This window comes from Felis catus, chromosome A2 (genome assembly GCF_018350175.1).
Source record: "Felis catus isolate Fca126 chromosome A2, F.catus_Fca126_mat1.0, whole genome shotgun sequence".
In the NCBI taxonomy this organism is placed as follows: Eukaryota; Metazoa; Chordata; class Mammalia; order Carnivora; family Felidae; genus Felis; species Felis catus.
The window spans coordinates 54,909,273-54,932,522 of NC_058369.1; the positions used below are offsets into that span (position 1 = coordinate 54,909,273).

The following is a 23,250-nucleotide window of genomic DNA, read 5'->3' on the forward strand; positions in this document are numbered from 1 at the left end:
GGGATGGCCATCACCCCATCACTGGTCACTGTCGTTGGGGGCACTGGGCAGCTGGCACTTCCTGGCCCTGCTCAGACACTTCCGTGAATTCCCCGTCATGCACACACAGGTAGCTGGCAGCCATACCCAATGCTCGCGTCTGCCCCCAACCACCCAGGCGCTCACATAAGGCGACACATCTCCTGCAGCTTCTCTCGGGCCTCAGGGCAGGGGTCGCTGAACTCCATACTGTCAGAGGCAGAGTTTCCGAGTCCTCGTTGGAGGGGTGACATGGGTATGTCTTCGAAGTTTTTTGATCTGCCTGTGGCTGGAGAGGAAGAAGTTAAAGAGGGGTTCTAGAGGATAGTTTCTTAAGACGTCATGTTTACATGGGGGTGAGGTGGCAGGGAGAGGATAGCAACTTCTCTTGATAGTCAAAATAATCGGGGGGCATCATTCATGCTTCCCGGGGATGGGAATCCCTGGCATGTCACTATAACACAGAGACACTGCTCTGTGAGTCAACTAAGAACGTGTTAGGAACAGGCACGTGCAGAGTGGCGTACCCAGCTATGTTTCCCCAGGACAGCCTGGGCCTGGGGCTGCCATGCATGCTGAAGTGATTCCCTTTTGACACTTCTGATTAAAGACAGAAAATCTCAGTTCCAACTCAATTGGCTGCAACACTTCTCCGACGCTGGCTAATCTTGGGCCTTCTGCAGAGGGCAGTGTGTATCGACAGACTAAGACTGCATTTTTCTTTTTCTTTTTTTTTTTCCTTTTTTTTTTTTTTACATATTGTGGTAAAATACATGTAACAAAAATTTACCATCCTAACCATTTTTACATGTACAGTTCAGTGATATTAAATACATTCACACTGCTGTGCAACAATCACTATCATCTACCTCTATAACTCTTTCTCATTTTGTAAATTAAAGCTCTTACCCATTAAATTGTAACAACTCCCCATTCTCTACTCCCCCCAGCCTCTAGTAACCATCACCTTACTTTCTGTCTGAGTCTGACTATTCTAAATACCTCATACAGGTAGAGCCATATAGTACTTATCTTTTTGTGATTAGCTTATTTCACTTAGCATAATGTCCTCAAGCTTCTTCCACATTATAGCATGTGTCAGAATTTCCTCCCTTTTAAAGGCTGAGCAATATTCCGATGTGTATGTATAGACCACATTTTATCCACTCATCCATTGATGGACACTTGGGTTGCTTCCATGTTTTAGCTATTGAGAATAATGTTGCTAGGAACATGGATGGATATATATATATATATATATATATATATATATATATATATATATAATGTGTATGTTTCCATGATACATGGAAACATACATATTTGGATATGTTTCCAAATTGTATGTTTCCAATTTGAACGTCTTTTATTCCTTTTCTTCTCAATCTTGCTTTGGCTAGAACTTCCAGTTCTAAGTTGAATATAAGGGGTGAACTTGGGTACCTTTTCCTTGTTCCTGATCTTAGAAGAAGAGCTTTCCATCTTTCATCACTGAATATGATGCTTGTTCTATGTTTTTCACATGACTTTTACCACGTGAAGGTAGTTTACTTCTATTCCTAGTTTGTTGAGTGTTTTTTAATCATGAAAGGGTGTTGAATTGTCAAATGCTTTTTCTGCACTGAGATGATCATGTGGTTTTTTTTCCCCTTCACTCTACGATTGAGTTTTGTTATTGAACCATGTTTGCATTCCAGGAATAAATCCTTCTTGGTGTCATGTTGTATAATCCCTAATGTACTATTGAATTCCGTTTGCTAGTATATTGTGGAAGATTTTTGCATCAATGTTCATAAAGGACATTATCTGTGGTTTTCTTTTGTTGTAGTGTCCTAGTCTGGTTCTGGTATCAGGGTAATGCTGGCCTCACAGAAGGAGTTGAGAAGTGTTCCCTCTTATTTTTTTGTTAAACTTTGAGAATGAAGAATAATTGTAATTAGTTCTTTAAATGTTTGGTAGAATTCACCACTGAAGCCATCAGGTCTAGGGGTTTTCTTTGTTGGTAGGTTTTTGATTACTGATTTAATCTCCATAGTATTTATAGATCTATCAACATTTTTCTACTTCTTCCTGAGTCTTGGTAGGTTTTGTGTTTCTAGGAATCTATCCATTCCATGCAAGTTATCTAATTTGTTGGTGTATGATTGTTCATTTTCTCTGTTCTAATCTGTATTTTTTACCTTGTCTAGCTTTGGTTTTAGTTTCTTCTTCCTTTTCTAGGTCCTTAACTTGTGAAGTTAGGTTATTTGATGTCTTTCTTATCTTTTAATGTAAGCCCTTAAAACTGTAAATTATCCCCTTAGTACTACTTCTGCTGCATCCTGTAAGTTTTGGTATATTGTATACTAATTTTTATTCATCTCTGTTTTCTAATTTCTCTTGCAATTTCTTCTTTAATCTGTTGGTTAAGAATGTGTTATTTACTTTCCACAATTTTGTGGTTTTTTTCTAGTTTTCCTTCTGTTATTGATTTCTAACTTCATCCCATGGTGGCCCGAAAAGATACTTTGTATATCCTTTTTAATTGATTGAGACTTAAAATCTGTGGCCTAACATATGGCCTATCCTGAAAAATCTCCCATGTGCACTTGAAAAGAATGTGTATTGTTTTGTTGTTTGTGCTCTAATTGGTTTATTTCCTCTCTTTCCTTACTTATCTTTTGCCTGGTTGTTTTTCCATTATGGTGAGTAGGGTATTGAAATTTTCAACCACTATTGTAGAACTGTCTTTATTCTGTCAGTTTTTGCTTCAGCTATATATTTTTTTGCATCAGATATTTTTATGGTCTGTCATTAGGTGGATAAACATTTATAATTATTATATCTTCTTGTTGTATTGAAAATTTTATTAATACCAGTGTCCTTTTTCTCTTATAAACTTTTGAGAGAGAGAGAGAGAGAGAGAGAGAGAGAGAGAACGAACATGCATGCTCAAGCAGGGGAAGGGGAGAGGGAGAGAGAGAATCTCAAGCAGGCTCCACGCCTAGCACAGAGCTCGACATGGGGCTTGATCTCAACAATTGTGAGATCATGACCTGAGCCAAAATCAAGAGTCGGATGGTCAACCGACTGAGCCACCCAGGTGCCCCTCTTGTAATCTTTTTTGATTTAAAGTCTATTTTGTCTGATACTAGTATTGTACTTTTTGTTTACTAAATGCCTTATGGCTTTGGTCCCTCAGGTCCTACAATACTGTTTTGTGTTGATTGTGTGATATTTAAATTCCTTTCTCATTTGTTTTTTTTGTATATTGTATAGCTATTTTCTTTGTGGTTACAATGAGGGAAACAGTGGGGATTACATTTAACAACCCAAAGTTCTAACACTCTAATTTGAATTTTTATCAGCTTAACTTACAAAAACTCTCCTTTAACAGATTCATTCCCACCTCTTTCAGTTGTTACAAGATTATATCTTTATAATTTTTTAAATGTGTATTTATTTTTAAGAGAGAGAAAGGGTGAGAAAAGAGAAGTGTGAACAGGGTAGTGGAAGAGACAGAAAGGGAGACACAGAATCTGAAGCAGGCTCCAGGCTCTGAGCTGTCAGCACAGAGCCCAACACAGGGCTCGAACCGCGAGACCATGACCTGAGCTGGTCAGACACTTAACTGACTGAGACACCCAGGTGCCCCAACAAGATAACATCTTTATTTAGTATATGCACCAAAACATAAACTAATGATTTTTTTAAATGTATTAGTATTCTGAATTATGTAGAAAACAAAATTTGTAGTTAACCAAAGTTACAGTAATACTAGCTTTTAAACTAGTAATTGTTTCTTTAAATGTATAAGTCTTTTAAATCCTTTTGAAAAACAGAGGCACCTGGGGGGCTCAGTTGGTTTAGCATCCGACTTTGGATTAGGTCACGATCTCACAATCTGTGACTTCGAGCCCCGCGTCGAGTTCTGTGCTGACACCTCAGAGCCTGGAGCCTGCTTCAGATTCTGTGTCTCCCTCTCTCTCTGCTCCTCCCCTACTTGTGCTCTGTCTCTCTGTCTCTGTCTCTCTCAAAAATAAAAGGAAAACACTTAAAAAATTAAGAAATAAATGAATCATGTAAAAAACAAAAAGTACAGTTATGAACCAATTACAATAATACTAGCTTTTATAATTGCCCATGTATTTTCTTTTATTGATATCCTTATTTCTCCATACAGCTTCAAGGTGCCTAGTGACCTTTCATTTCACCTTGCAGGACGCCCTTGAGCTTTTCTTGAAGGGTAGGTCTAGTGTCATGAACTTCCTTGGGTTTTGCCAATCTGGGAATGTTTTAATATCTCCCTCACTTTTGAAGGACAGTTTAGCTGAATATAGGATTTTTGGTTGACAGGTTTTTTTTCTTTTATCACTCTGAATATACAGCCCTGGTACCTTGTGGCCCCCAAAGTTTCTGATGAGAAACCTGCTGATAATCTTATTGAGAATTCCTTGCATATAATGATTTGCTTTTCTCTTGCTGCCTTCCAGATTCACTGTCATTGTCTTCTGAAAGTTTGATTATAATGTATCTTGGTGTGGGTCTCTTTGAGTTCATGTTACTTGGAGTCTGTCAAACTTCTTTGGTGTTTATACTCATGTCTTTCATCAAACTTGGGACTTTTCATTTCCTCACATATTCTTGCTATCCCTTTCCCTCTTCTCCTTCTGAGACTTCCACAATGTGTATGTTATTCTCCTTGATGGTGTCCCACAGGTCCCTTAGGCTCTGTTTACTTTTTAAAAATCTGTTCTTCAGATTTAATAATTTCAATTGTTCTATCTTCAAATTTGCTTATTCTTTCTTCTGCCTGCTCAACTCTGGGTGGCAATGTTTTGTGCTTATTGCACTTATTTTCACAGTTATAACCCTGTGGCAGGTGTCAGCTGGTATAAGGATTTGGTGACATGAACTTGTGGAGATAGTTCTCCATGACTAAAATTCCAGAGGCATCATTTCAGGTCCACATGTTTCTGAGCCTCTGCTGCCCACGCAACTGGAGCCACATGCTCTCTCTTAATATATGTAGGCTCAACTTCATCCTGGTTTCAAGAATGAAAATGAGTTTCAAGCCAGGGCCACTGCTCAGGCTCCAGCTCGGTCCTGAGTGCCTCAAAATGAAGTCTTCCTCACTGTCAGCCAACTCTTCGGCTTTCTGGCTGGTACTTGGATACCATCTCTGGTATCTGCCACTATGAGTGGTTTCTGGTCCCTTTTGCCACTCCTCCTGCCACCCAAGACCAGAGACTTGGCCCTGAGTCCCAGCTAGCAGCTGGCTGACCTCCTGAAACATCTTCTAGTCTGACCATTCATGTCTGGCTTGGCCCTAGTTGCCTTGGATCCTTGAGGGTGATATCTTCTCACTCCAACCAGGAACCATTTTTTGACAGACTTCTCTCAGTTCTCCTTCTGTAAAGTTGGGCTACTTTCCAAAAATAGCTGCTGTTCCCTCAGGGAGTAGACTCAACTCCTGAAGCCTGTCTACTCCAAGTCTGCTTGGTCCTAGAACTGCAAAGGGGGCAGTTGGTAAGGTGTGATAGCACATGTGCATGAACAGAGAGCAGAGGTCCAAAATTCAAAGTGGCCTAAAACCAGAATAACTGTACAACATATACAAACTGGGAAAGTTTTTAGAGTGAAAGCGGGCATCATTAAATGTTATGTCAGAACAATAAGCATAAACTGGGACATTCCTGGGCAAAACAGGTCTACACGGTCACTTACAAACTATTAGAGAAAGTTAATCATCCATTCTGGCATGCATGTATGAGACTAGTTTCTAAACATATCAAGAACCTATAACAGATGCAACACCACGAAAATACATCTAGTCAGAATGATGCACATCATGACAAATCACATTTTGGTGGGGTAGCAGAGGAAAACAGTTGGACAGACAAAGAGGCCAACAGAAGGCATCACCTGCAAGATCATTAGGAGGAAAAATCATGAAGTCACAGTTTATCTTGAAGATACTTTGTCTTCTCCCAAAGGGATTCTGTTGATTTAGGGCCAGCTCAGGAGTGGATATAATAAAACCAGGAGCACATAAATTGGGATGCTGGAAATGATGCTGTGGGTTATTGAACCACAGTGACAGAAAGCACATCAACAGAGGTAAAGGAGCTTGGGAAACGAGAGGGGGCAGCTGGATCTACTCCAAACAAGGACGCTGAAGATGTCAGTTCCATTTGGGAAGGTGTTCTTTGTCTTAGAGTCCTCATATATACCCCCAGGATTTAGAACAGTGAATGATAACTAGCAATTGTTCACTAAACATTTGTTCACTAACTGAAGACACAGGAGGAGCTTGATATGGAGAATGAGGCCTGGAGGAAGGCAAATCACATAGTCAGCAAGAGGCAGGGTCAGAAATAAAATGCAAACTTCTCAACTTCCAGCCTTACCGCCAGTGTCTGTGGGACACTGGACAACTGGACAGTCTTTGAGCATTCCTACCTTTTGCTGATCCTTCCACCACCTACTTTGCAAGTACAGTCCTCCCTGCCTACCCCATTCCACCATCTGCCATCACAGCTGGTTGGGGAGAAGGTAACTGGAAATTCCATGAGACTTTGCCTTGCCATTTCCACTCCCAACTTATTTCTCTGAGGTTCTGGCTGCATGGTTGCCGCTATACTATCTGGTCTACTGCCACCTGTTCTTTGTCTTAAGCCTTTCTTTCTGTTGTGTGTCCTCCTCCGTGGGATAGCAGGTCCCTCTATGTCTTTCTCTTCTTTCTGCATGAATCAGCCCAGTTTGGGACATGCTGTTAGGTCTGGTATCCAAATACGTCTCTTCAGATACTCGTTCCCCCACTGGCTGTGTGAGTAGGAGCAACATAGATCTCTCTCTTGATAGAGGGGGTGAGTTTGGGATACTGAGGGGGATGGAAGATGTAGGTTTGATAGGGATGTTGTACTGTGTGAAGGGAACCACATCACCAGGAACAGAGGGCACGTAAAAACAATCAAATGATGAGACTGCACTGTGGAGTGACTGGGTTGAGATGTGTCAACTTCTTTGGGAAAGAATCTGTGTCAATAGCTTCTGCCAACAGGCAGGACAGCCATGTACCCTTCCTATCAGAAAACTAAATCAAAGCATCTCATTAACCTGCACTGGGAATCCTCTATCCCCTCCCCCACCCCCTCCCCCAAAGATGGGCTAAGAGCTCTTTGCTGGAATCCTCTGTTACCTGTTTTCTTCTTGACTTCCCTTCCAGTTGAGAGGGAAAAGCTCAGACAGCCAGTAGATGACTCGTAGACAAGCTGGTAAGGTGAGTTCACACCCATGGTTGGAGTGCTCACAGACGAATCTGGAGTGGAAGATGGAGGAACTCTTTTTTCAACTTTTCAATTTTTCTTGTAACCAAAAATTTAGTATTACATTTTTTGTTCTGACAGTATGGTAGAGTAGATATTCTAAAGTGCCCTGATTGCTACAAAACAACCACATCTTGGAAGAAAAAGACTTTTTAATGCATGAGCAGGCTCAGAGTAATTAAGGGGAATCTTTAAGATTCCTTTCCGACGGTACCCCTCACCCCACTATAGTATCCCTCAAGAGAGTAATGACACCAGCACAGGGAGCCGGGAACAGCAAGCACAGAAGGTGATGGTATTATTGCGAGGGCAAATGCAGGTATAAGTGTGGCGCTAGGTGGAGGGAATAAACACTGGGCCAATTATTCTCTATCCAGAACACTGAAATCAGATGCTTCTTCAACAACAAATCAGGCTGTTGCAGAATCACACTGTTTCACATAGAATCATTTGATATCCGACCACTTGAGAATTAAAATTTAGCACCCCCATCACTGGCGGAAAATCGTGATCATACTTACATAAACTTCATCAAATCATTGACTCATTCTTTACCCAAATATGGTCATTTCGCTGGTTAGGCATGAAATTGTTAGGAAATGTTAAGCAACTTATCATGGTTCATTCAAATTCTTAAAGAAAATGGCAGACCTGACCTAAATAGATAAAGACTAGAACCAGAGACTGCACACGTGCAAATAATAACCTTCACTAGTGATACAAAAGTTAAGATCAGGATAACTTTCAGTACCTTCTAAGTTAGCAGAAATGAACTGACAACAGCCAATACTGGTAAAGATGGGATAAAACCAGTCAACCATGCTGGTATAGGCAAAATCCATCTAGAAAATAGTATTTGGTAAGAGCTGTACACATATTGAAATTTTCTGCCCCAATAATTCCTCTTAATCAATCTTAACCAATAGAAACTGAAGTTGCATATTGCGATGCATATTATACTAATAGTAGAAAACTGAAAACCTAAGCATTTGGTTAATCATAGAACCTGAACATTAAAAGTCTACAATGAATTAAAGCGACAATTATTAAAATATATAGCTATGTTGGCAAACATTTGTCTCTCAGTTAAGGAAACTGAGAGGCAGGAAAATTGTAGTATTAATATATATATATATATGTATATATATGTATATATATACGTATATATATATATATACATATATATATATGTATATATACATATATATATATGTATATATATATATACGTATATATATACATATATATACATATATATATATTAATATTAATATATATATATTAATATGTATATTATGTATATTATGCCATATACCAATATGCCAATATACATATGTATATTAATATATGTATATTAATATGTATAATATGTATATTAATTATATACATATAATTAATTAATTATACATAATTATATGTATATAATATGTATTAATATGTATTAATATGTATTAATATGTATATATGTATATATACATATATATATGTATATATATATATTAATATACATATATACATATATATATGTATATATATATATTAATATGTATATTAATATGTATATATGTATATATACATATATATATGTATATATATATACACATATATATATATGTATGTATATATACATATATATATGTATATATATGTATATATATACGTATATATATACGTATATACGTATATATATACGTATATACGTATATATATACGTATATATATACGTATATACGTATATATATACGTATATATACGTATATACGTATATATATATACATATGTATATATACATATATACGTATGTATACGTATATATACACGTATATATATACGTATACATATGTATATACGTATATATATACATATATATACACATATATATGTATATATATACGTATACATATGTATATATATACGTATATATACATATATATGTATATATACGTATACATATGTATATGTATACGTATATATATATACATATATATGTATATATACGTATACATATGTATATATACGTATAGAGAGAGAGAGAGAGAGAGCGTGCGCGAGCAAGAGAGGGAGGGAGGGAGGGGAACCAAAAAAGGAGATTACAAAAATGAAAAATAGGAATTATGTAAATAAAGATGGCAAGATTATTTGTTTTCCTTTTTTGTATATGTTTTACTTAGTAATATTGCCAACAACTGAAAATCAAGGAGCAGTCCAGTTTTCTTTCATGACAAGGCAGACTAGTATGTACGGGAAAGGAGAAAAGGCAGGAAGCAGGCTTATCACCAAGGAAATGCTTCCTTAAGCAAGGGGTATATTCTAGCTGTAGCTTTAAGGGAAGACTACTCCAGACCCAGTTACAGCTTTGGTCTACCTCATGCAGTAAGATGGTCCAGAAAAGCAAAAGTCATGTAAAATATGTCAACAGCATTTGGATCTTCTTTTAAATGCCCTGTAAGAGCTAATTCAAGTCCTTCTAGGATTAATGCTTTTCCAAAAAGAACAGATCAGTCCTTCATTTATATATTTTTTTTTTTCCCAAGCTCTAGGCTTGTTTAAAGGGGAGCATCTGGAACAGACATGCCAGCAAGTGAGAGATTTCTTAGGGAGTGTGGTGGAACACTCTTGCTAATGTAGCTGGATGCAGAAATCATCAAAGCCTCTCCAGAGTTCAGCTCAGTTCTCTGCAAATTCTCTTCCACCATATTAACCACAACCCAGAAGGGAGGCAGGAAGCCACTGAATCACGGGTGAACGTCTGTGACCCTGCAAGAATGCTCAAACACCTTATGGGGTGGAATACTAATGGTGACAACCATTTCCTTTTCAAGGTAAGGGAACGCTACATTCAGGTAGGGGAGCATCTTGGGCAGGTCTGAGGGTGAGCCGCTGGGCCAGGTGGGACTTTCCTACCCATGCAATTGACCAGCAGGCAGTGTCCCCCACAAATGAGATGGATCTCTAAGCTCCACACAGAATGCAAGGTGCAGGACTCCATGCATGCTGGTAACCATCTGTGTATATAGTTACAGCATAGTTAGAGGGCCAGTGTTTTCATGGCATAGCTGATCCTGAGCAGCATGCGCAAAGAGTAAATTCCCTTAAAACAAAGACCTCCAGGTCATGGTAAATAGTGCGGAGGTGGGGGTGGGGGAGTCCAATTGGAATTTTATTTTAGAAAATGAAAACAAACTCGAAAACCAAAAAATAAATAATCCAATTAAAAAATGGGCAGAAAACATGACCAGACATTTCTCCAAAGACAACCAGATGGTCAAGAGACACATGAAAAGACAAATAAGCAGAGGGAAAAAAGAGAGACAGACAGACAAACAAAGAAACAGACTCTTAAGTACAGAGAACATGTTGATGGTTACAGAGGGGAGGTAGGTGGGGGAGGGGTGAAATAAGTGAAGAGCTCTGAACAAGGCATAGGATTGCTGACTCACTATATTGTACACCTGAAACTAACACAACACTGTATGTTAAATATACTGTAATTAAAATTAAAAACTTCATAAAATTTAATAAAAGAAAAAAAATAAAGCATACTTGGATTGAGGCTTAGAAAAAAACCCCAAAATTTACCAAAATAACTTTCTTTCACCTTGTATTTAACGAAAGTTTGTTGATTTTGTAAGCACACGCTAATTCTCATAAGCAATAAAAATGACTGTGTCATTTTTTTAAAATTTTTTGAGGTGGGGTGATTTTCTTTTTTCCTGAATGGTTGTAGGATAGCAATAAAGCATGAGTATCTTCCTGTTTTTCTTTGCAAAAATACCCAAGGGCTTTATCAGTTTTTATTTTTAACTGACCCCCAAATCATCCTTTCTGCAAGGAGTCGCTGCCCCAGATGATTTTCCTGTCTCCAGTAGCTGATTGGTTTTGCCTCACTGTGCCATCGTCAGTGGCTTCGCATGGGGACTGAGCAGCTTTCCAACATCGCTTCCACTGACTCCATGAAATCCCACATTTTTCCTGCAAGGCTGGCAATTTTATTATGCAATTTATTTGTACTGTACATGTATATTATCAGATGTTTAAGCTCTGACCTCCAAGGAAAGGTTTGTCCAAGATGGACAAACATCCAGTGGACGGGGAGAGATGCTATTTTACAGGGAGGGATGGATTTTACAGGTGAGGGTCAATGGTTATGAGATTTAAATTTTTTTTACGCTTCCCTATGAAACCTAACAGGCAGGATGACTTTCAGGCATCCAAAATGAACACAGGTGACCTTTGAACAACATGGGTTTGAACTGTGAAGGTCCATTTATATGTGAATTTCTTTCAATAACTATAGTACGGTCCTGTAAATATATTTTCTCTTCCTTAGGGTTTAAAAAAATTTTTTTCAATGTTTATTTTTGAGAGACACAGAGAGAGAGAGAGAGAGAGCGTGAGCAGGGGAGAGGCAAAGAGAAAGGGAGAGGTCAGCACAGAGCCCAACACAGGGCTTGAACTCACAAGCCGTAAAATCATGATCTGAGTTGAAGCTGATGCTTAACTGACTGAGCCACCCAGGCGCCCCATCTTCCTTAGGATTTTGTTAACAAATTTTCTTTTCGCTACATTATTTTATTGTAAGAATACAGTATATAATACATATAACACACAAAGTATGTGTTAACTGTTTATGTTAACAGTAAGAATTTTGATCTATATTAGGCTATTAGTAGTTAAGTTTTGAGGGACTCAAAAGTTACATCTGGATTTTTTACTGCTTGGGGGGTTAGCACAAGGGTCAGTTGTACTTGTATATCCACCATGCTTAAGAGATACATTAGATACAACTGATTCACTGTGTCTCCCAGATCCTATTCCCCTCCACCCCTCTCTAGTGCTCACTTCCTCCAACTTAGCATCCAGCATTCCCCTCCACGCTTTTATACTGTACCCAAAGCAATATTGCTTGTATTCTTTCAAATTTTATTTAAATAGTATCATACCAAATGTATCCTTCTCAAACTTGCTTTCTTTTATTTGCTTAACACTGTGTTTTGAGATTTTATCTGTACTGATATGTGCATTTTAATGCTTATTTCATTTTGTATTATTTTTTCTTTTTAATTGAAGTATAGTTGACATACAATATTATATTACTTTCAAGTGTACAATATTGTGATTCAATATTTATGCACATTACAAACTGCTCATCACAGTAAGTGTGGTCACCTCTGTCACATCTGACACATGTCACTATAGTATTATTGACTACAGTCCCTATGCTGTACAAGTGCTTGATTTTTACTTCTCACTACGTTCCATTATTTAAATAGACTATCAATTGTTTTCCTCCTATTGATGGACACTTATGTTGTTTTCAATTTTATTTTCTTTTGCCATTCGAAACAGTACTGCAATAAACATTCTGGTACAACTTCTTGCACACGTGTGCCAAGTGTGACTAGCCAAGTGTGGCTAGTGGACTGATGAGAATCCACACCAGCCCATGGCCAGATGAGCACAAAAATTAAGAGTAAACATTTAGAAACCTCTGTGTCAATTTTACATTGCTGTCACATCACATTTTTTAAAACGTCAGTCCACAAGAGATAGAGATCGGCAATTTTACAAGTTGATCCTTTACCACAGACAGTTTGAAAAGCACAGCCCTAGGGAATGACCTAGAAGAGAAGTTGCCGAGTTGTCACATGCTAGAGCATCGACCACCTTGCAGATACCATCAAATTGCTCTCCATGGGAACTGCACCGATTTCTATACTCACCTGCAGCATTTAAGAATCTCTGTTGCTCCAGAATCTCTCTGTTTGAGAATCCACCTCAACTCTTGGAGATGTCAAATGTTTAAACTGGGGATTTGACCTTTCTATTGCATTCTTAGTGGCACTATTCGAACTTCTAAGGGCTGAAGCTTGGGTACCCACCTTTCCCTGTCTGTCCAGCACCATAGCTACTTTTTCCAATTGTGCTGATCAGGTAGTCAAGAGCCATCTCCTTGGCATTGACGTGGAGGAGCAGGCTGGCCTCCACGAAGCGCCTTGTGATGTCCAGAGGATTGGCACCTACTAAAGGAATCATTGAAGAAACTCATTTTCCTCCCAGCACAGGGCTAATGCTTCCAGGAAAAGACTTCTGTAAATGGCCCAGGAAATAAGGGTAGAGGGAAGCTCTATTCCTAGGGTAAGCAAGTGAGGGTTTTTTAATAGAAGGGTCTCCTTAATGGAAGGGTCTCGATTTCCCAAGACCTGTCAGGTGGCATTTTGCTCTCTACCCCCCTTACCCTTCTCTCTTCCTACCCACAGGCCAGGGTCCTGGTGCCATTAGTATTTAAAATAACATCTAGAAAGTTCTAGAAGCATCTAGAAGGCTCAATTACTGATATGGCTCTATCTTCCCTCCTTGATCTTGGGGTTACACCCTTACCATGGATGGTCTTGCTAAACACCAATCAGCCCTCTGAATTCACCCCTTCTTCCTGGGTGCTGCCTCTCTCCACCCTTCATTTCTACAAACTCCACCCTTCAGTGCCTCTGGCCTCACACTGTTCTCCACAGCCTACCTTCCAGTCTGAGCTCAGCAATACTGGGGGAATGGGAGGAAAAAGTAGAGAACACTTTGGGGGAAGAGGATGATTCTTGAGGGGGGTTGTGGGACAGGGTTCGATTCCTATGGCAGACCCATGGCTGCCACCTATCCCTAGCATATTCTTATACACCTGGCTGGGGGGGCTATGGTGGCTGTGGTGGACACACACACATCAGTCTGGGTAGATCCTTCTGGGCTCAGAAAAAATGGAGAAGAATCTGGTGAGCCAGCCTTACCAGATACAGACTCCACCATGGCCTTCATCTTCAGGGTGAGCAGCTCTGTCAGCAGGTGGATGGACCGCCGCTGGAATTTCTGCAGGATTTCCCGGCTAGAGTGCACCAGATGGCCATGGGTGGGAGAGCGGGTGAAGCTGGCAGGCCCAGTGGGTGTGGGCAGTGACGGAGGTGGTAGTACTGGTGGGGGTGCCTTCTTCTGGACAGGGGTCTGCATGGAGGTTGATTCCATAAGCACCACAGGTGGGGATCCAATGCTGATCTCCAGGCCCAGGATGTCAGACGCAGTAGGTACCATGGGGTCGGCAGTGAGTTCCTCCCAAGTGAACTCAAAGATGTTCCTGATGCCCTTAGGTACAGAAATGCCTGCATTCCGGCAAATGATGAGCAGTTTGGAGATGCGGGCCAGCAGCCTGGGGGCCAAGGCTGTGTATTGCTGGTACAGTTCTCTGTTGCTCTTGATGTCATTCATGTTGCTAGAGTATGCATGCTGCTAGGTAATACTGTCCATCTCAGATAAGATGGACCTTCAGCTGTAAAAAGTCCAAGCCCCCTGAGAGGTGAATGAGAGCGAAAAGTTCTTACCTAAGGTGAAGCCTTGGAGACAAACAGAATGGAAGTGCTGAAATGGCCTTTACAGGTCATTGAGCCAGTGGTCCTATCCAGGGAGGATAAGGAAGTAACTGGTCACTCCTCACACAGTAGGGCAAAGGGATGCCCCTCTTCCCTTTTCTTCCCAGAGACAGCAACAGATAAACCCACATTGATGAGTCACTTTGGGAAGGGCCTTTGGGGATGACCAGATTCCAGAAATGGTTCCAGGGACAGTCATACAAACCAAGTACCTCTTGGGAGGGACCCTGCGGGGCTGGAGGAGTGGAAAGGATGGGGAAGGGCAAAAGGTTCCACCGTACCTTTTACAGTTAGAGACCTGACAGCGAGAGATCTTCTTGTAATTTAGTAATAAAAATCTGCAAAAAACAAAAAGATGCTTTATTGGCTGTCTGGAGGGGGTGATGTGGAAGTTCCTGGTGGTGATGCAAGGGTGGGCATGCAATCATTCAACATGTACATCCAAGGGCAGACAGAGAATACATTTTCTCAATTCAATGACTAATATTGGCCACATTTCATCAAAGCAAGGTTTTAAGCAATTGATTGTAAGATGCACCAATGTACAAGAAAGAAAAAAAAATCAATGTAAGATGCCACTGACTATAAGACATATCACAATTTAAGAGATGTTAAAATGGGGGAAATGCCTATCTTAAAATCAATGAACTATAATAAATATTTCCCCACTTTAATAGAATTTCTTGAGGGCTCTGCATGCTCATCAAGTAGACATGTGTGGGGTAGCAAAGAAGCATATTTGTGTCTGGGTCATCTGAACACCATTAGGTGCTATGGTGGTTGTTACCCTTACTTCTAAATTGTGTTTTATTAGTATTTTCTCAATATATATCAAAAATAGACCACTGGTTGGAGTGCCTGGCTGGCTCAGTCAGAAGAGCATGTGACTCTTGATCTTGAGGTCATGAGTTCAAGCTCATTGAGTATAGAGATTACTAAGAAAAAAAAATCAACTTAAAAAAATAGAACACCAATTGAAGAGAGGGAGTGTGAAGAACAGTTTGATAAACACAAAAATAGCTGGGAAAATCCACAGATAGACTTCGAGGGTTTTGTAATCAGATCTGAAAGTTTCATTTATCTAATCAAAATGAACCCCATAAGGACATTCTTTAGTAGCATGTCAGTCTAAAATACATTGACAAAAAATGTAAAGTCCACTTCTTAATCTTGCGCTACACAAAAAGGATGATTTATTTCTTTTTAATTCCAGAGGGGCTTTGTGAGAATATGAGCCTCTGCAAAAGATGAAGAATCCAGAACATGTCACAAAAGCTGACCTAAGGGAAGCTTAGAGCAGACGGGGTAGGGTCCTCCCCCACCACCTTTGCCAGCATTTTCCATGCCATGCAGGCCAGCTGCCCCTGTGGTCTGACTTCAGTGGCCCCCAACCAGCACACCAGTAACACCGGCTGAGGAAGGACTGCTGGCCAGTGCCTTCTGGCAATCCTTGTCACCACAGCCTTCCAATCATCACTTCTACCTTCCATCCTGACAACCACTCCCTCACGATGTCCAAGGTGCCTCTTCTCCTGCCAATCTTCCCTCTTTCATTTCTCAAACCATGCCCCCTGGAGCCACCCCAAAGTCACCCGTGGGGTATACAACCGGCATATACCAGAGCACGCTCAGGGCCACGATCTGGTGCGACCACCCCGGGGTGAGATTATTCACTTTCCCAATTCACTGATGAGGAATCAGAGGCTCAGGGAGACCGAGCTCCTAATCAGGCAGGAGTTGCCTATATGCAAAGTCTTGGCACAGAAGCTGTCCAAGCACACTGTGATTTCCCCACGGCCTTCGAGCTGCCTCTGCCCATCTATCAGCAACAAAATCCCCAAGGAACAAGAGCTCCATAGAGCAAACCCTTATGACATCCTGGTTTACAGAGAAGTGGCTTCCTATGTCTATTTGCTGACCCCCTGGCATCTCTATTCCTCAGCTTTGGAGACTCAGAAAAAAATAGTTCATTTTTTAAATGAGAAGTCTGCAGAACAAAGAAACCACTCAGAATCTCCATCATCTGGGCAACCAGCCAGATGGATCTGACCCTGACCAAGCAAGGCAGATTTTTTTTTTTTTTTTTAAGCTAAGACTCAAATGAAGAGAAGACAAATACAGTCCTTGAAATGTTAACTGGTTTGGGGAACTTCTCCCCACCCTCCCTACCAGTTCATTTCTTTTGAAGTTAACTTTGAAGATAAGTCTTACAAACAGATACAAGCTGGCTTTTAAAGCGACTTTATTGAGGTATAATTCACACGCCATACAATTCACCCTTTTAAAAGTGTACGGTGGTTTTTAGTATATTCAAAGTTGTGCAATGAACACCACTATCTAATTTTAGAACATTTTCATCATCCCCAAGAGACATTCATTAGCAATCGCTCCCCATTCCCCCTCACTCCTAGGCAACCACTAATCTAGTTTCTGTCTATAGATTTGCCTGTTCTTGGCATTCCACATAAATGGAATCATACACTATGTTGTCTTTTGTGACTGTCTTCTTTCAGTCAGCATGTTTTCAAGGTTCATCTATGTCACAGAATGTGTCAGTACGTCATTCATTTTTATGGCAGAATAATATCCCATTATATGGATAGACCACAATTTGTTGATCCACTCATTATTTGACGGACATTTTGGTTGCTTCTACTTTGGGCTATCATGAATAGTAATACTATGAACACTCGTGTACAAGTTTTTGCGTGGATGGATGTCTTCACTCTCCTGGGTGTATGTCTAGAAGTGAAATTGCCAGGTCATATGGCAACTCAACGTTTAACATTTTGGACCATCAGACTGGTTTCCAAAGTGGCTACACCACTTTACAGTCCCACCAGCAATGTAGGAGGATTGTAATTAATCCGGGTCCTTGTGAACACTTGTTACTCTGTCTTTTTGATTCTAGAGCCATTTTAGAGGGTGTGAAGTGGCATCTCATTGTGATTCTGATTAGCATTTTCCTAATGCCTAATGATGGTGAGCATCTTTTTGTGTGTTTATTGACCAATTTATATCTTCTTTATAGAAGAGTCCATTTGCACCTAAAAGCTGTTTTTTTAAAAGAAAAATGTCATTTAAAATTTGCTATTACCATACACTTACTTTATTTACATTAAAGTATGATAATATAATCAACATAAATATTATATTTATAATTTCTACTTACCTGTATTTATTGCCGTATATTTATCTCTTCAAAATTCAGCTAGACGTACCCATGTGACTAAATTCTGGCCTCTGAAATGAAAGCAGAGCTTCTGGGTAGGACCCTGAGACATGTTTTTACAGGAAGCTACCTTCATGGACTTGCTCTTTCCTCACAGCCCTTCTCTTTCCTCCTCTCTGTAGCTCAAGCAACCATGAGGTTACCTTGCAGAGGGAAGCCACGCATTAAAGGGGGCTGAGCAGAGCGCCGGAGCCTGGGCTCCTGATGACACAGCGACACCCCCACACCAACAATCGGCCACCGACCTCTAAACTGGTTTCACAGGGCAGAATGAACCACTTTATTCAGATCTCTATCCTTGCAGTCAAGTGTGATTCCTGACTGACAACCAGCCATGCTGGAACACCATCCCACCCTCCTTTCTATGTAAACATTTTTTATGATTCGGTCATTCATTTTTCCATCACTGAGACATGGGCCTTGCCCTCAACTAGCTCAACGTTTAACAGGCAGGTCGGACTTAGAACAAAATTGACTCATAGACTATAGGATAAGGGTCACACTACAGAAAAAATATACACAGGCCATGAAAACCCAAAGAAAAGGATCTAATGGAAGCAGCACTGAAGATGGTTATAAAAGATGAGCGGAGGTTGCTACGCAGATGGGAAGGAGAAGGCATTCTAGGCAAAAGGAACAATATGTACATGGGAACAGAAGCATCGAAAGCATGGTGGGCTCAGAGCACTGCAAAACACATCAGCATGATTGGGGTCTGTGGGAGAATAGTAGACAAAGTTGGAAAAGTGGTCTCACATCAGATCACCAAAGGCCTTGCCAAAGAAGGTCATGCCAAAGAATTTGCATGTTATGCAATCAAATATTCAAATGTATTGTCTTTAATCACTAATTGTGTCCCATGTGGCAAATCTCATCTCTGCAAATGAAGAGCAGGGGCCGTGTCTTCTCTCTCTTTCATAGTGTCCATATTATTAACTACAGTGCTGCTATAAGCAACTGAAAACTATTTGTGGCATCGAAGTCCCATGAATAGCCTGAAAGACCCATGCGGGTGGCCATAAGCAAAGTTTCAAGAAACACCTCCCACAAAGAAATGAAAGGATTATGCAATAAGTTTATAAAGCATATAGAAGATGACCACAGGCCCAGGGGCTTCTTCATTCCATTTACTTACTGTCTGGCTGCTCTGTCCCAGAGGACAGATCTGAGGGGAGAAGCATGCACACAAAGCTACAATGACAAGTCAGAGTGCTCTCTGCAAGGGAGAACGGAAGCCCAGAGAAGATAGTTACCACTGGGTAGTGAAGAGCTTAGGCTAGGTGACCTTGAACCCAGCACTTGGATCTGTGTGATATTCTCAAGGGCACTAGTCCCCACCTCCCAGGACTGTGAGGAGTAAGTGCGGTGATGCACGTACAGGGTTGGCGCAACTCCTAGCATACAGTTAAGTGCTCAATGAATGTTAAATAGCAAACGGAAATTATTTGGAGCAGTCCAAAAAGGTTGCACAATGGAAATGACAGAAACTGCTCCGGAGACAAGCTGACTAGGAAACAAGGTGAGGAAGAGCATTCCAGGTGATGGGAACTTGCTCAGGGCAGAGGCTCTAAACTGCCTGGCAAGTTTGGGGAACTGGAAGTAAGTAGAGCGGGTGATGGGTTAGTGTCGAGTGGGGAGGGGCCGTGCGTGGGAGGGGCAGAAAGGGGCCAGCTGTAAAATAATGAGCCTGGACTTCATCTTGCAGGTGATGGGAAACCATGGAAGGACTGCCAGCAGAGGTGGCATCTGTATTTTAGGGTACTCCTCCCAGGGGCTGGCAGTGTGGTGGGAAGGAGTGTAAGAAGCCCAGCTGCTGTAGAGATTAGCCAAGGAGAGGAACCAAATCACAGTACCCTGATTTCTGCCTACAGGACAAAGGGATTTCTAGTCCTTGGTGCACCCGGAAGGGTACTTGAAAAATACAGACACAGCAAGCTGAGCACAAGCAGAACACGGGTGAAAAGTGGGAAAGTTCTGAACAGGCTTTGGGAAAAGCAAGTGCATGTAATCAGAAGGAAGCTGGATGGGGGGTGAGGAATCGGGTGTAGGTTTAGAAGAAAAAAGGGCATCCTTCCTTCCCATTATTGGCACTGACCCAAGAATGTATCTTTTAGAAGTTTATACAGCTGTATACTTAAAAACAAAAAGCTGTAAACTTAGCCCTCTCAGGTCACCTGGTCCTGGCTTTCTTTGCTATTTTCTCTAGTTTCTGGCTCTCTGTAGTTTTAATCAGAAATGCTTTGATAAAGACAGAAAGCAGTGCAGATGTAACTGCGTGCCTGCAATCAGTGAGCAAGCCCAGCTTTAGGCTAGGACAGGCATGAGAATGAGCCCTCAGTGCACAAAAGAGGTGGAGATGGGACTAGGAAAATTAACAGACACTGTCCTCTCTGCTATTCAATATAGAAAGCATGTTCTGGACAGATGCTTGAATTCTCTAGGCAGATGAGAAGAAGAAAGGGCTGAGCTGGAGAGAGAAGTGATCTGAGAGGAAGCAGAGTGGGGGCCAGCGCACATGATCAAGCTTAACCACCTGCCACCGAGGAAGGTTTACACAGGAGACTGAAACCTTATGGTTACTGCTTATCCTAGAGCAGAATTCACTTGCAAACCACCTGCATCCTCCACCAGGGAGATTTATCACGACATCAAGGGCCCTTATTAAGATGGTCTCCCGGCAAGACCCATCAAGGAACATAAAAATGATCGTCCCTTTGACCCAGTAATCTCACTTCTGAAAATAATGCCCAAAGGGATGATTTAAAAGGAGAGAAGCTACTGGAATAAAGACCAATGCTGGCTGAGCCAAACAAAAAAGATGCCTATAGCCAATTCATTCCTAATACTGAAATAATGCACCCAGCCAACAACTGAGGAAGGGTTTAACAATGATGCAGATGAATCTGATGAACTATCAGGTACCAATTAAAAATATTTGAGCAGCTCAGTTTCAAACATGTTAAAAAAATTTTTTTAATGTTATGTTTACATTGGTTACGTATACCTTAAAACTTATGCAGGTCATTGGAAGCAGGGACAAAAAGCCTTTCCTAAGGTAAAGATCTTTGCAAATTATGAAAAAATGCTCAACATCAGGGAAATGCAAACCAAAACCACAATGGGGTATATCACGTCACACCTGTGAGAATAACTATTATCAAAAAGACAAAAATAACAGGTGTTGGGGAGAATTTGAAAAAACTGGAACCTTGGTACACAGTGGGAATGTAAACAGGTGCAGCCACTATGGAAAACAATATGGAGGTTCCTCAAAAAATTAAAAATCGAACTACCAGGATCCAGGATCCAGGAATTCCACTTCTGGGTATTTATCCAAAGAAAACAAAAACACTAACTGGAAAAGATATACGCAGTCATGTGTTAACTGCAGCATTATTTACAATAGCCAGGATATGGAAGCAACCTAAGTGTCCATCGATGGATGAACGGAGAAAGAAGATTTATATACACAGTGGAGTATTATTCAGCCACAAAAATAAGGAAATCTTGCCATATGCCACAACGCGGGTGGGCTCTGAGAGCATTACGCTAAGCGAAAGAAGTCAGAGGCAAGTACCCTGTGATCTCTTACATGTGGAATCTAAAACAAATACAAAACAAAAACAAAAACCAAGCTCACAGGGACAGAGAACAGATTGGTGGTTGCCACAGGCAGAGGATGGAATGGACGAAACGGATAAAGGGAGTCAAAAACTGCCAAGTTCCAGTTATCAAATAAGCAAGCCATGGGGATGTAACGTACAGGATGGTGACTACAGTTAACACTGGATTACATATTTGAAAGGTGCTAAGACAGTAGACTTCAGAAGTTCTCATCACAAGAAAAAGAATTCTGCAACTAGGTGTGGTGATGGATGATACCTAGACTCGTTATGGTGATCACTTCACGATACATACAAATATTAAACCATTATGGTGTACAATGAAACTAGTATGTTGTATGTAAATTATATCTTGATTTAAAAAAATCTATTGATTACTGAAGACAGTAAATCTTGGGTCTCCTACAAAAACAGCAGTGCCATTCTCAGACATGTTTGTGACCTGGGAGAACCGGCTATGAGCAGAACCTATTTTTGTGTTTCTGTTTTTCATAAACAACCCTGAACAACATGTGCAGAGAGGTGTGGGGCAGGGAAGGGGCGATGAGGGGTCGAGTATCTAAAACTACTCCTCATATTCAAGTTCAAGGAAGCTTAATTGCTGATAACTCTCAGAAACAGAAACAGAGGGGCGGGCGCCTGAGTAGCTCAGACAATTAAGCATCCCACTTCAGCTCAGGTCATGATTTCGTGGTTCCTGAGATCGAGCCCTACATCGGGCTCTGCACGGACAGTGTGGAGCCTGCTTCGGATTCTCTCTTTCCCTCTCTCTCTCTGCCCTTCCCCTACTTGCACACACATATACTCTCTCTCCCAAAATAAAAAAAAAAAACTAAAAAAAAAAAAAAAAAAAAAAAAAAAAACAGGAACAGAATACAATGTACCCCAGGGAAGATGCTTATCACCAGGCAAAATTGCCACCAAGCAGGTGAGCTTTCACAATTAGGAAGAATGTGGTAGTTAGAAATGTGGAGAAAGAAATTTTTTAAATTAAGGATGAAAAAGAAGTAGTATTTCTGACCAATCCCGTCACTGAACAAACATACATTTACCATGCATGAATATATAAATGGAGCCCAGGATTTAAGAAACAGGGTAACAGATCAATATTTGGCCTGAATGACAGGTTTTCACTAAAACACCTTGTTTCATTCCATGAATTTTCCAGTTTTCCTAGACAATGATCTACACCCATCACATCAGTCTCTTCCCCACCAACCCCAAACTATAAACATTAAGCTAGACGTTCACAACCTACACTAGCAAAATGCCTCACCAAGGCAAGGAACGGGCGGGAGGGCCGGGGGAGTTTCATTCTCTCTCCCAGTTTTCAGTGGGTCAACAAATTCTTTTCAATCATTATCACTTACCTTAGCCATGTTGTTTTTTACAGGAACTGCTTGGCATATAACTGACTTAGTTCAATTTACAGGCTAAAAAAGAAACTACACGCATACGGCGTGGCTAATCTATTTTGGGTTAACTGTAAAGACCAGTACCCACCCTTGCTCCAAATTCTAAATTCTACCGCCTCGTCTCTATGTCACAACAAGGTTAGCTGAAAACCATCCTGCAGGCTGCACTATGGCTTTAAGAAGAAATAAATGATCCCACAAGTCTTTGGCAAATGTACGGCTAAACATAGCAGAAATCTCATG

General features: G+C 40.6%; 1 protein-coding gene across 6 annotated transcripts in view; it reads right to left on the reverse strand.

Annotated features, from left to right (window-relative positions):
• CA2H3orf20 (chromosome A2 C3orf20 homolog) overlaps positions 1–23,250 on the reverse strand; it is a 100,280-nt gene that overhangs the window by 75,859 nt on the left and 1,171 nt on the right. For 4 of the 6 annotated variants that reach the window (XM_045051999.1, XM_045051998.1, XM_045051996.1 and 1 more), the window contains exons 1-7: positions 22,963–23,140; positions 17,910–17,980; positions 15,019–15,075; positions 14,105–14,762; positions 13,208–13,348; positions 7,199–7,318; positions 166–307 (exon numbers count right to left, since the gene is read on the reverse strand). In XM_045051999.1, coding sequence (XP_044907934.1) covers positions 166–307; positions 7,199–7,318; positions 13,208–13,348; positions 14,105–14,576 — 875 coding nt within the window. In that variant the 5' untranslated portion in view covers positions 14,577–14,762; positions 15,019–15,075; positions 17,910–17,980; positions 22,963–23,140. Of the gene's footprint in view, positions 1–165; positions 308–7,198; positions 7,319–13,207; positions 13,349–14,104; positions 14,763–15,018; positions 15,076–17,909; positions 17,981–22,962; positions 23,141–23,250 lie in introns of those variants that run through there. The other 2 variants (XM_019825118.3, XM_045051997.1) reach the window with 2 other exon arrangements.